Source organism: Mus pahari, chromosome 14, assembly GCF_900095145.1.
Source record: "Mus pahari chromosome 14, PAHARI_EIJ_v1.1, whole genome shotgun sequence".
NCBI classification, from domain to species: Eukaryota; Metazoa; Chordata; class Mammalia; order Rodentia; family Muridae; genus Mus; species Mus pahari.
The window spans coordinates 23,048,256-23,062,961 of NC_034603.1; the positions used below are offsets into that span (position 1 = coordinate 23,048,256).

Here is a 14,706-nt window from a genome sequence, read left to right on the forward strand (position 1 = left end):
TGCCCTATCCGGTCACAGACAGGCATAGTCACCTACTTTGCAAGGAAGGAAAGGCCAGAGAAGACCGCACCTCGCCCAGGGTCACTCAGCTTGCAGATTGTGGGGTTGGGAATCTAATTAAGGTCAGGAATCTCTTGGCCTTGGGGAGTGGGTTCTGGTTGAAGAGGAAATGATAAGAGGACCAGAAGTTGTCATCCAGGTCTGTGTGAAAAAGCAGTACAACCTCTGGGAGTCACTGGAAAACAGATGGCCCAGCTTTGACAGAGAAATCTCCCTCCGCCCCAATTCCCCGCCTCCCGCTGCCTGGTGGCCACGGAGGACAGCAGCAGACTTCTGTTTGTTAATAAGTTCCTTGAGTTTCTTTAAAGGGACATCCTCAGGAGCTAACTAGCTGGCTCAGAAGGGCCCTGCCTGCCAAGATGGGGTCAGTGGTCTCCCTGATCACAGTTGTAACTGTTGTCATTCACTGAGCATTCTTACGTTAACGTACTTGTGTGTGGGTGCACATGTGTGGGTGCACATGTGTGGGTACATGTGTGCACATGCACATGTACTCACCTTTGAGCACAAGTGCCATCACATGCATACAGAGGTCAGACGATAACTTCAGGACTTGACCCTCTCCTTCCCCCATGTAGGTTCTGGTACTAGAACTCAGGTCGTCAGGGGTGGGAGCAAGCTCCTTTACGAGCCATCCTGCCATCCCTGTATACCCTTTAACTACATTGTCATATCTAATCCCAGGGTTTCATCAATTGGATGGTTATAATTATTTATTCAGCACCTGCTGTGTGCTGGGCCCTATTTCAGAAGGTTTATCAACAAGCCAATATGTCAGTTGTCATAGAACCTGCATCCCAGCCCAGAGGGGATAGATAACAAAGCCATGGCAAATGTGACAACATATGAACAGGGACAAAAACTGTGGACAAGAAAAGGGACATTTGCCGGTGGGTAGATGTAGTACTTAGTAGGGTGTTTAGCAAAGGCTAAATCAGAGGGGTCTGAGAGTGACTCGGAGGAGACGAAGTCAGCACAACTGAGCAGACATATGTTGGAAGTGTCGAAGCCACAGAGACAGCAGTGGGAACAGAGACACAGTGTTTGGAGACCAGAGGTGTCCAGGGTGTTGAGCCAGCAAGAGGCAGAGACAGAGGAGAGATCAACTCGGGCAGGGCCTGGAGTCCTTGGGGGGACTGCTGCAGGGTGTTGAGTAACTGGAGGGATGAGGGTTTAGAGCATCCACGGCTATGTGAATGCTGTGTCTAACTCTGTGCCATTTCTTGACTGCAGAATGCCAGTATCTTCTCAGCAGTTACCTTCCTCCCCTGCCCCCCCACCAACCCCCAAAGCCAGGCAACCACCAGTTTGCTTTCTCCTCCTCTCCCTTCACTTCCTCTCTCCTCCCCCATTTCTGGTCTTTTGAGACAAGGGCTCATGTGTTTGAGGCTGACCATGAACTCCATCTGTAACTGATAATGACCTTGAACTCCTTATCTTCCTTCTTTTCCCTCCTGAGTGCTATGATTACAGCTGTGAGCCACCACACCTCCCCATCCCACATGCACAGATTTGATTTTTGTCTCTGTGGAGTTTCTTTTGCCACTTCATGTAAATGGAATGATACGTGTGTAGTCTTTGGGGTCTGGCCCCATTGGGCATGCTTTAGTGTAATGGACCCAGTGATGTGTTTATAAAAAAGATAAATAGATGGGGGATATGTTCTATGGAGGTGTAGTCAGGTGTGGGGGAAGGACCAGACACACAATGGTATAGTATAGAATAGAGTTTATTCAGGGCATGAGGAGGGAAGATAGGAGGGTAGTAGAGGCAGAGAAAGGCAGGGGGAAGGGAAGGAGAGGAGAGGAGAGGAGAGGGAAGGGGAGGGGAGAGGAGAGGAGAAGAGAGAAGAGAAGAGAAGAGAAGAGAAGAGAAGAGAAGAGAAGAGAAGAGAAGAGAAGAGAAGAGAAGGAGTAGAGGCTGGCCATGAGCACATGAAGAGAGGGATGGGGAGGGAATGGGGGAGAGGGCAGGAGCAGGAAGGGAAGAGCAAGAGAGAGCAAGAGAGGAGCAAGAGAGGGAGTAGAGGGCAAGCAGCCCCTTTTATAGTGAGTCAGGCATTTCTGGCTGTTGCTAGGTAACTGTGGGGTGGAGCATACCTGATTTGCTAGGTAACTGTGGGGCGGAGCTTAGACAGAATGCTAACCTTAGTAGGCCCCAAGACCTTAGCACCACTGCCTCCGTGGTTGGAAGCGCCATTCAGGCTGTAAAACTCAGCACATCGACAGCATCACCTACCAGAACGTAAAGAGAAATTAATCCATCAAAATCCATATATTTCTGAAAAGTCTCTAAGTGTACTAACCTGGCTTTATGGCTTCCATAGTTCCACTCTGGCTAACTGTTCTTGTTAACTGAAGTATGTCAACCCAGAAAATGGTTTTTGCGCTTAAAAACTCATCCTGAGAAAGGCTCACACAGTGTGGTCACCAGCTCGCTAGGACTTTCTGTTGGCTTAAACCCACACCCAAGCAGTCTTCTCCAGCAGGTTCCCCACAACATTAGCTCACCTACACTGTAGCATGTGACAATCCTTCCTTTTTATGGCTGAATAGGATTCTGTTGCAGGAGTCTGCTGAAGTTTGCCTTTCGGATCATCTGCTGGTGGGATTTAACTCAATTCTCTGGCTATTGTGATTGAGCCATGATCAACAACTGGGGACATTTACATGGATGCCAGTGTGTGGGCTCCCGGGCTCCCTCCTAGCTTACTTAGTTTTGTAGAAATGAAACTGACATTTTCCCTCCCTCCCTCCCTCTCTCTCTCCCTCCTTTCCTCCATTCCTCCTTCCCTCTCTCCCTCCCTTTCCCTTCCCCCCTCCCTCCCTCTGTCTCTCTCTCTCTCTTTGTCTCTCTCCCTCTCCCCCTCCCTGTCTCTCTCCCTCCCTCTCCTTCTCTCCTCTTCCTCTCCTTCTCTCCCTCTCCCTCCTTCCCCTTCCCCCTCCCCCCTCTCTCTCCCTCTTCCCCTCCCCCTCCACCCCTCTCCCTATCTCTCCCTCCTCCCCCACCCCCCCCATTTCCTCACAGCACTGGGCAATGAAAGTAGGCCCTTATGTGTGGCAGGTAATACTTTCCCTTTGAACAACATCCCTCCATGTTTAGCTTGCTGAGAAACCGAAGGACTGGTTTCCACAGTGGCTGCACCACCTGATATTCCCACTGCAATACACAATGTTCAGACTTCAGATCTCTCCACATCCTTGCCAACGTGTATGTGTGTGTGTGTGTGTGTGTGTGTGTGTGTGTGTGTGTTTCTGGGGATAGAACCATGGGTCTGGGGTGTGTTAGTCAGCTACTCCTAGTTATAACTCCTGCCCAACACCTGATTTATTTAGGTGCTATATTTTGTTGTTTGACAGGGTCTCATGTAGCCCAGGCTGGCCTTCAGTTTGCAATGTAGCTGAGGAAGACCTTGAACTCCAGACCTGCCTCCATCTGCTGACTCCTGGGATTACAGGAGAAATCCAGTCTGAATCCGCATCACCATGCTTAGTTTATGTGGGGGCTGGGGATGTCACCTAGGTCTTTGTGCATACTAGGCAAGCACTCCAGCAACTGAGGAGACACACTGTTCAGATTCCCCACTGTCGCTGGGATCCTTCTCATCACCATGCAAACAGGCTCTTCTGTGTTGAACCTTTAAAAACCACAGCATCAAGGTTGGACCCCTACACCTGTAATTCCAGCATTCAGGAAGTACAAACAGGAGGATCAGGGGTTCAGTGCCATCCTGGTTCAAAGCCAGTCAGGGATATAGAATTTAGAGAGGGGTAGGCAATAGATGGAGAGGCTGGGAGGGGCAACGGCTGGAGTGATGTCGTAGGAACTGAGTGGAGTGTACAAGCTTTGCAAGGTCTTCCTGTTCAGCCTGGAAGACCCTGTCACTGAACTATGACCCTCCTGTATCGGCCTCCCAAACACTGGGTTATAGGTGTACACCGCCACACCTTGGCAGCATTGATTCTATTTTATTATAATTGACAAACTTGATTTGATTTTTTAAAAAGACATTTGTTTTATGTATATGAGTACACTGTATCTTTTTTCAGACACACCAGAGAGGGCATCGGATCCCATTACAGATGGTTGTGGGTCACCATGTGGTTGATAGGATTTGAACTCAGGACCTCTGGAAGAGCAGTCAGTGCTCTTAACTGCTGAGCCATCTCTCCAACCCTGATTTGATCTTTTAAGTAGGGTTTCCTGTATCCCAGGATGGCTTCAAACTCTATGTAGCTGGCAATAACCTTGGGTGCCTGATCCTCCTGCCTCCAATTCCCCAGTGTTGGGTTATAGGCACCTTTGTTAAACGTCAGCTGAAGAAGCTGGGGCAGAATTAAAAATTCCTTAGCCAGCTGGTAGTGAGACATCCTCTTAATCCTAACACATGGGAGGCAGAGGCAGGTGGATTTCTGAGTTCGAGGCCAGCCTGGTCTACAGAGTGAGTTCCAGAACAGCCAGGGCTACACAGAGAAACCCTGTCTTGAAAAAACAAAACAAAAACTGGTTTCTTTGGCTGCAAAGCTCAGGCCTTAATTCAGGAGTAGAGGCACTGAGCAAGAACGGAGGCTAATGACGTCACTGTTCCTTGGCTGAATTCATTGTTCTGGCTTCTTGGTCTCGGTCCTGAGAAAACAATTTGATATGTGGGGAAAGCTTTGAGGGTGATACTGTATTTTTTTTTTTTTTTTAAGTACAGAGAGGAAGCCCCCTCAGCTGTGGAACTGTTTAAAGCAGGCAGGTGTTGCAGCCTCTCGGGCTGATGGAAACAAACCCTGGAAGGAAGCAAGCAGCCGGACGGAATCGCGTTTGCCGTGTTCTCTCCCTCCTCTGGACTGGCACGTCCAGTGGCGTCTGTATGGGCGAGTGTGTGATGCATAACTCAGACCAGAACAATGCATCAGGATTGAGGATTTTCTCAACTCTCTTTTTAAATTGGTCGTAGGAAGAAAATCTTTGAGCACTACCTGGGGAAGTGGACGGTTACCGCCACCTGCTGGCTAGTTGCTGGATGGCGGCCAGGCAATGTGGTGCCTTCCTGCAGGCTCCCCACCTCCAGGAGGATGACTGGGAACGCCCTCAAGGCCCCTCTCAGGACCTGCATAAAAGTTAAGAATCTTTAAAAGAAGGAGTGGGGGAGGAGGAAGGGGAGGAGGAAGAGATTGTAAATCCAGTGAAGGTGACAATGACGATTATAACAGTATGTTGAACATATGGAGCCAGGTATGGTGGCGCACCCCTTTAATCCCAGCACTCGGGAGGCAGAGGCAGGTGGATTTCTGAGTTTGAGGCCAGCCTGGTTTACAGAGTGAGTTCCAGGACAGCCAGGGCTATACAGAGAAACCCTGTCTTAAAAAAAAAAAAGAAAGAAAAGAAAAGAAAAAGAAAAAGAAAAAAAACAAAAGAAAATATGGTAGTTGGGGCTGGAGAGATGGCTCAGTGGTTAAGCGCTCTGGCTGCTCTTCCAGTGGTCCTGGGTTCAAATCCCAGCTTCCATATAGTGGCTCACAGTGCCTGTAACTCCAGTCTCAAGGATTATGATGTCTCCCGGCCGCCTCCAACAACAGGTGATCATGAGACAGATATGCACAGATACGGGGAAAACACTCAGACATATAAAACTAACTAAATCCTTAAAGGCGCTATAAAAATAAAAACCGAGCCGGGTATGATAATGCATACTTTTAATCTGGAGGCTGAGAAGGGCAGATCTCCATGAGTTCCCGGCCAACCAGGCCTACGCACTGAGAACCTGTCTTAAAACAGCATCCTTCCAAACTCCCCAACAACCCAAATGGCACATTGGAGCTGGGCATGCTGGCACATGCTTTTAATCTCAGCAGTTGGAGGCAGAGCCAAGCTGATCCCTGTGCGTTCAAGGCTAGCTTGGTCTACCTTGTGAGTTCCAGGTCAGCCAGGGCTACACTGAGAGATCCTATCTCAGAATAACAATGGTGATGATGACGATGTCATCTAGTCAGGGCACACCCTATAAAGGGGGCCTGTAGAACAGGTCTACAGGCTCTTGGGTGTCAGAACGCAGATGTGAAGAGTATGGGCCCAGAGTATTACAGTGCACTACTGTGGAATTTATGAACATTCTTGGGCTATGCTGCTTATAAAATACATTTTGCCAGGCATGCTAGCTTCCACTGTAATACTAGCACTTAGGGAGTGGAGGCAGAAGGGTCAGAAGTTCAAGGTCAGCCAAGGAAACGAGCATCTCGCCTGGAAGTTCCTCAGGACAGTAGGGAGCTGTCACCTGCTATGACATGCCTTCTGGAATGTTCCTGAGGAACTTGAGTGAAGAGTCATTGTTGACATTTGATCTTGGAGGGCTTTGGAGACAAGTCACTGAGTAAAATCTCTATTTGCACAAACTCGATAAGCTGAGTGCTATCCTGGGGTTTCATAGCAGAAGGAGAGAACTGGCTCCCCGGAGTTGTTCTCTGACCCCCACACACCTGCTGTGGTATGTGTGAAATGCCTAGTAATAATAATTAATAATAAAAATAGAGCTACTGTAAGCAGCTGCTGCTCTGTGAACTTTCTCTCTTAAGGGGAGTTGCTGGTATTTCAAGGTCTAGGTCACCACACTTTTCCCACTTCATTCATTCATTCATTCATTCACTCATTCATTCATTGTTCCTCCATGTAACAGACCTGGTTGTCCTGGAGTTTGCTTTGTAGACCAGAGTGGTCTTGAACACACAGAGATCCCCCTGCCTCTGCCTCCTGAGTGCTGGAGTTAAAGGCGTGTGCCACCACCCCCCACATCCAGATTTATTTTTATTTTACATATATGGTGTTTTGCATGAGTGTCTGTGCACTGTGTGCATCCAGTACCCACAGAGACCAGAAGAGGGCATTGGGTTTCCTGGAACTGGGGTTTAGAGAGGGTTGTGGGCTCTGGGAATATGGAACCTGGGTCCTCTGGAAGATCAGCCAGTGCCTTTAACTGCTTAGCCATTTCTTCAGCCCTGTAGCTTTTGTTTGCTTGTTTGTCTTGTTTGTTTTTCAGGCAGGGCGTTAACTATGTAGCTCAGGCCAACCTTAACCTGTATCCGCCTTCCACTGAGCCACGTGCCGAGATGACTGTGCCACCGTGCCTTCTGAGTACCATCAGGTTCCCACACTTTTGGAGTCTGGCTGGGATCTGCAGATCTGCTGCACCCTTCCTTGTGAATTTCCTTCCTCTGTTATTTCTCCTGAGACAGAATCGTGTTCTTGCTGCATAGCTTAGGTTGGCTTGGTCCTCACAATGATTCTCTTGCTTCAGCCTCCCAGAGTGGTAAGGCACAGGCCACCCCACCCAGGTAGGGATTTTCTTTGTGGTTCTTCCCTTTGCCGCTTCTTCAGTTATGTGCTCCTCTTCCGGAGTTATCAAGTTCTTATGCGTTAGTTCCTCAGGAGCCATGTTAAGGGGCTTGGCAGTGCCAGCCTCAGTCCTACTCAGGGTGAAGTCACTTGGTCACCTTGGCAAACCTTCTGAAGACACCCTTGAGTCTCTTCTCCCAGATGTCATCCATGCCCTGTTTAGTGACATCACTGGCACTGTAGCAAGGCTCTGGATGCATTCCTGGTGTTGGAATCCTTCCAGGGATGCACCGGGACTCCTGCTCCTTAACTGTATATAGCGACAGCCTGGCCTCCAAAAGGAGTGCCCTTCAAAGCTGCAGTGCATGCCTGATCCGTGGGTAGGATTAAAGTTGTGACAGTGGAGAGAAATATAACTCCATCTCTCTCTCTCTCTCTCTCTCTCTCTCTCTCTCTCTCTCTCTCTCTCTCTCTATCTATCTATCTATCTATCTAACTAACAAGAGTTGCCTCTGGTCTGGCAGTGGAGGTTCACACCTTTAATCTCAGCAATCAGGAGGCAGAGGCAGGTAGATCTTTGTGTTGGAGGCCCAAGGCTACGCAGAGAAACCCTGTCTTGGGGAGGAAAAAAAGAGCTGCCTTGGGTATGGTGTCTCTTCACAGCAACAGAACAGTTACTAAGGCACTGAGTGGCCCTAGCGCATTTGTTAACTGACGTTTTTCCTGAGAATACAGTGGCACCAGCCACCCAGCACCAAGTAGCTCTTAGCAATGAGACTGAATATAACCCTGATCTTCCTGCTCCTGCCTCCCAAGTGCAGGTGGACCCCACCATGCCTCCATGGACTGCCCTTTGTGTTTACTGAGTAGAGGTCTGGTCTCTTTCCGGGAGGTGAGAGTTCCGCCGGGTTTTGTGACTTATCTACATAGTCAGAGAACTGAATGGGTTCTATCTTACGGGTCATCTTGTTTTCCTATGAAGAGGCTGGAATTTTGAAAATTCTAAGGTCTCACTTACTCCTTGGAGAACCTATGATTCTCAGATCCCTTCTCTGAGGTCCCAAGATACTACAGTGTGGGGAGGGGGAGCCGTGCGACTCGGGGAGCAAGAGTAAGATGGAGGCATGTCCAAACCCTGCAAATCTTGTCCTACAAAGGGCAGGAATAAGACTCCTCCCTCCCTGCTCTGGGCCTGCGTGTCCTGGAGCACATAGCCTTAACCCCCAACCTTTGTCACCCTTGAGGCAGTCACATAGGCTGGTGGTCAGGTCACAGGTTAAACTTCCCTTCCCATTATAAGGTCATGTCCAGCAGTACCTGGAATTCCTCCTTATGCAAATGAGACATTCCCAGCACCTTGGCTCTGGCCAATGATGTATACTCTACCCAATTAAATGTTTCCTTTACCCAGGCAGTGGTGGCGAACGCCTTTAATCCCAGCACTTGGGAGGCAGAGGCAGGCAGATTTCTGAGTTCGAGGCCAACCTAGCCTACAGAGTGAGTTCCAGGACAGCTAGGGCTACATAGAGAAACCCTGTCTCAAAAAACAAGACAAGACAAAAAATTCCCCCACCTAAGTGAGCTGCTCAATGAAGTTTGCCTCCTGAGAAGTCTGTTTCTTGACGCACACACAGCAGCCTAGGGTCTTATCATCGCCAGTAGTTCCTGCCTCCACCTCGCTCTGGGGGTCACTGGTCTGATCTCAGGCGATCATGCCAATAAAGGAGGAGGAGCAGAGTGAGAATGACATCATAATACACTCTTCCTAAATCGTCCTGTGTGTGGGTGGAAGTTCTTCTATGGTGGGAGACAGCTCGGTGGCTAAAGTACCTACTTATGCATAAGTCGTCACCTTGATCCTCCGAACCCACATAAAATCCAGATGTGGTGTCCTGTACCTATAATCCCAGTGCAGGGGAGGCAGGGATGGGGATCCCTAGGGCTAGACGGTCAGGCAGTCTAGCCTAACTGTGAGTTTCAGGCTAACCAGAGACCTCGTCTCAATGGAGATAGATGTCCCTGAGGATGACACTCAAAAGTTGTTCTCGGACATACAGTCAGTCAGACACACACACACAAACACACACACACACACACACACATGCACGCACACACACACACACACACACACGCATGCACATGCACACACGCGCACACACACACGCATGCATGCACGCACGCACATACACACACACACACACACACACACACACACAGTTCTTCTGAGCTTGGATGCAGTTGGCCTGACTAGCTTTTACTATCAATGATTGCTTCCTTTGTGACCCATTGTTTCTTCATTGTTGTTACTTTTGTCTCTTCTTGAGACAAGGTAGCCCTGGCTCGCTTAGAAATTGTTACACAGACCAGGTTAGCCTCCAGCTCACGGAAATCTATCTGCCTTTGCTTCCTGGATGCTGGGACTAAAGGTGTGTGCCACCACGCCCACAGTGATTTCATCCCTGATGCCATTCAGGATACACTCAACAAATACATGACCAATGAAAACTAAGTGATATATGACTTCCAGAACTTGGTCATTCCAAGGTAGATTATTTCCAAGGCTGTCTATTCCAGACATATGTTCCCTGCCCCTTGACTCACCCTAGACTAGACACCAGGAAGGGAGTGGTGTTTTCAGTTTTATAATGTAGCCTGGACTACTTGTGCCATGTTCTTTTGTCCTCATCTATTCTTTGTCCCTTTGAGAACACTTAGACTAGAAGAGAAGGTGACACTATATCCTTGCTGTTGAAATCAGTCTTAGGTGCTCATCTGTCCATCTACTTATCCACACATCCATGCATCTACCCACCCACCCATCTGTCCACCCATCTATCCATCCACCCACCTACCCACCTACCTACCCGCCCATCCATCTGTCCATCCATCCATGCCCACATCCATCCACAAATATACTCAACCATCCATCTTTGTATCTATTCACCAATTCCATCCATTCAACTACATACAGTCCATCTAACCATTGTTCCATCCATCCACCTATCTACCTATCTATCCATTGATTCATCATTTTATCTACTTATCTACCTATTCACTCACCCTTCTATCCCCCAATCCAGGTATTCAGGATCCACTATCTCTCCACTTATCCATTCATTCACGATCTATCCATTCATCTATCCATCCATCCATCTGTCCATCCATCCATCTGTCCATCCATCCATCTGTCCATCCATCCATCTGTCCATCCATCCATCCATCCATCCATCCATCCATCCATCCATCCATCTGAACTAAGGCCAAAAAGTGTCGGGTGCCTTGCTAAGTAAGGCTCAGGAAATCAAGTATAAGTAATCCAGACCTGGTTTAGCTTTGAGGGACAGATGATCTCCCCAGAAGGAATAGAGGCAAATGGTCCTGGAGTAATCACACAGGTTCTTGAGCACTGTGAGAAGTATTGTGGGATGGAGAGGAGCAGGTGTTCTGAGAGCCTCCACCAGTTCACAGGCTAGATCTAGGACCTCTGATACACTCAGGGACGTAAGAGGTTACTCCCTAGAACCTTGAGCAGATTCTGCATGCTGGATATCTGGAAGACATGGGCACTATCCACATGAAGCTCATCTCCTGGAAACTTATCAGCTAGACTTTGTGGTCTGGAAAAATCTTAGCACCCCTTTGAGACTGTTGAGTCTGAGGCAAGAAGCTAAGCCACAGCTGTCCAACGCTTCTTCCAACGCTGTGTGGTCAGCTACAGGAGAACCAGAGAGCCTGGGAGGCCAAGGTCTTCCTTAGATGTGTAGAGAACCTAGGCTTCAGTCAGGCACGGTCAACCAGCAGGTGGCAGAGCAAGCGGTGGGGGGCCAAGCTCAGCCGGCTGAGGCTGCTCCTCTCCAGGCCGATCGCCACCCTCTGCAGAGCCCTGAAGGGATTCTCCAGGGACAAACCCTCCTTAAGTGCAGAGAAACAAAAATCCAAGACTAAAAACAAAAAAGCAGAACCCCAAACATTAAAATATGCAAAGTGTAAAAGCTGTGAGAAGAAAAATGAACTCTTTGAATTGTGTTATAGCCTCCTCCCCATTTATTTGTTTGAGATGAAGTTTCATGTAGCCCAGGCTGGCCTCACACTCATGATGTAATCAGGGATGAGTTTGAACTTCTGATCCTCTTGCCTCTACCTTGATGGTGCTTGGGATTACAGTTTTGTTTCTCTCACTGGGTTTATGTGGTGATGGGGACTGAACCCAGGGCTTTTTGTACCCAAGGCAAGCGCTACAACTTAACATCTTAGGTATTTAAGCTTTCCCTGTAATTGTTTCTTCATGCCCCAGGGGGTTTGCTTTTTGAGAAGGTTCTATGTCCTTTAAGTGAAAATACTTCAAAGGACTTGAACTCTGAAGGCAAAGGTCAAGTGTCAGCTGTCTTTTTCTGAATGAAGTTAGGTGGTCACTCTTAGACTGGGAGAATGCTCTCTTGCTGCTGTAGTGCAAACACAGCCACGGACAGTACTTGTGGCTGTGACCCAAGATGACATTTATGGAACATAAACTGAAACGCAGATTTCAGATCACTTGCTACCAAATACTATTTTTCCTTCATTTAAAAATATTCATCAGGGATGGTTGTGCCTTTAATCCCAGTGCTCAGGAGGCAGAGAGGCAGGCAGATCTCTGAGTTTGAGGCCAGCCTGGTCTATGGAGTGAGTCCTAGGCCAGCCAAGGCTACATAGTGAGACCCTGTCACAAAATAAATAAATAAATAAATTCAGGTGGATTTGAAAAATGGCTCAGCAGCTAAGAGTGTTTCCAGCTCTATCACAAGGGTTCTGTTCCCACCACCCATGTTGGGAAACTCATAACCACCTATAGCTCCAGCTCCAGGAAATCCAATGCCTTCTTCTGGGCTCTATGGGTACCCGAAAGGAGACCAAGGCCAGAGGACCGGAAGTTTGAGGCCAGCTAAGAGTGAACAGGGTCCTGCTTCAACAAAACAACACATTTAAAGGCTTTCGTCTCCCAAAAAATTCTGCAGAGGGCCTGGAAAGATGGTTCTGCAGTGAAACACACTAGCTGCTCTTCCAGAGGACCCAAGTTCGATTCCAGCACTCATGCTTTATTAGCTCACAACCATTCAAGAACGCCCGGTAGGCAAAAACCCCATACACCTAAAATAAACTTGAAAAATTCTGCAGAGGAATTGTGACAGCAGCACAAATCTCACCTCCTCCCACAGCTACACTCTTATTTTCGTCTTAGCCCCTCCCCGTGACCCTTCTGTGACCCCAGTGCTCCTTCCCAGTCTCTCCTTTCTGGGCAGAACTCTGAAAGGCTCTGCTCTGGATGGCAGGAGGACCCAGAGAGGGACTTTCTTTGCTGTCCTGGAGAAGTCAGGACTAGGGACTTTGGTTGGCCTTTTCCAAAAAGCTGCCTCCTTACCATGGTGGGATACTTCTCTGCTCATATCCTACTGTCTCCAGGGGTAGCCTCCACACGCATTGCATACATCTACCCAGCATGCACATACACACATGTACACACACATGTGCATGCGCATGCTCACACGCACAAACTAAGAGCACCTGCTGCTCTTCCAGAGGACCTGAGTTCAGTTCCCATCACCCATATCAGGTGACTTACCATTCTTGACTACACGGTTCCAGGGAACCTGACACCCAGCTCTGGCTTCTGTAGGCACCTGCCCATGCATGGCACACCCTCACACAGAGGCGCATACACATGCACATAAATAAAAACAAATCTTTTTTTTTTTTTTTTAAGTGTATAAGACTCCTTCTGCGGCCCACCAGAGGTGACTCTTCTGACAAATTCAGTATATATTAAGAAAAGATCTGTTCAAAAAATGACTACACAAGGTATTTCAATTAGAATTCTTTTAGGGGATGCTTAGATTGTAAAACTACCTAAATACCTTACACCAGTAGTTCTGACCTTCCTAATGCTGTGACCCTTTAATATAGTTCCTCATGTGGTAGTGACCACCAACCATAAAATCATTTTGTTGCTACTTTATAACTGTAATTTTGCTACTGTAATGAATTGTAATGTAAATATCTGATATGCAGGATAACCGATAGATGGCTCCCTCCCCAAAAGGGGTCTCAACCCACATGTTGAGAACTACTGTCCTACTCTGAAGAAACTGTAAGACATAGCTTCTAAGAGCTCACTGCAGAAGAGGATTAGTGTGTCCTGACAAAATGTAGTTTGAATAGGACATGTCCCCCCATAGATTCACATATGTTAAATGCATGATCGCCAATGTTGGCACTGTTTGAGAATGTTTTGGAACCTCTAGACCACTTCAGTGGCTAGAAGAAGTACATGAATCTGGGTGGGCCTTGAGGCTTAATAGCCTGATTGCTAATGTCATGTGACTATGAAGCCTCCCATTCCTGCCACCATGATGGGAACCCTAAGCTGAAATAAGCCCGTCCTCCCTTACTCTGCGTTCCTGGGGGTGTTTTACTACAGCAACAGGAAAGGAACCAAGGCAACAGAGACCGAAATACACCCTCACTAAAAACATGAAAATAGAGTTTTATTTTAATACAAAAAATTTAATTTTCACATTAAGACCTTAGATCAATATGCTTAAAAATACTAACAGTGCTTTAGCTCTACAGCAAATTCAACCCTTTATCCGGCTGGATGTGGTGGCACATGCCCATGTTCCCAGCACTTGGGAGGCTGAGGTGGAGTGACTTTGAGTTCAAGGTTAGGGTGCCCTACTCAGTAAAAACAACGCTGTGTTCCTGTTTTTTGGATTGTGTCTCTTACAGTTTTCCTCTGAGTCAGTTATGGGCGTGGCACTAAGAACTTGAGAGGTTGGTAAATTGTCAGCAAAACTGATGATCTGGGATTGGGGTTGTCGCCTCTTTGTCAGGAGGTGCAAATGGCTCCAGCTGCCACGGGAGAAGTCGTGAATGCCCTCACGAGAACAGCAAAGGGAAGGAGAGAACTACCTGCTTGTTCCCTGCTGCCGACTAAGGAAAGGCACTTCTTGGGGTGTTCTCGGTGGTCCAAACTTCCGCATCAGCTTTGTAGAAGTGTCCCTCCTTCCCTACATCCTGGGAGAAGAATGGAGTGGCTCTTGCTCTCTTCTCCACAGAGTCTTTGGAGGGGGTGGTGAGTCTGGTAACCACGGTGGGCCTGTACCTTAACACAGAGGGCAGAGGCCTTTGAGGTGTAGCAGAAGGCAAGGTAAGATGGAGGAGGTGCTGGCCTCAAGGACTCAGATGGTTCAGTGGCTCCTCCGTCTGCTGCAGCAGTGGCCGTTCTGTGACTCCTTTTCAAGGTCCTGAAGTAGGTCTTTCCGGAGCTGCCTGTGTTACAGACAGAGCAAGGGT

The 14,706-nt window shown here is 48.1% G+C and overlaps 1 protein-coding gene across 2 annotated transcripts in view; it reads right to left on the reverse strand.

The window, feature by feature from the left end:
- Nucleotides 1-13,877: 13,877 nt before the first annotated feature.
- Nucleotides 13,878-14,706, reverse strand: part of Ccdc69 (coiled-coil domain containing 69) — a 30,158-nt gene continuing 29,329 nt past the window's right edge. The window contains exon 7 of one of the 2 annotated variants that reach the window (XM_021213886.1): nucleotides 13,878-14,682. In XM_021213886.1, the coding sequence (XP_021069545.1) occupies nucleotides 14,601-14,682 (82 nt within the window). In that variant the 3' untranslated portion in view covers nucleotides 13,878-14,600. The remainder of the gene's footprint in view (nucleotides 14,683-14,706) is intronic. The other variant, XM_029546471.1, reaches the window with a different exon arrangement.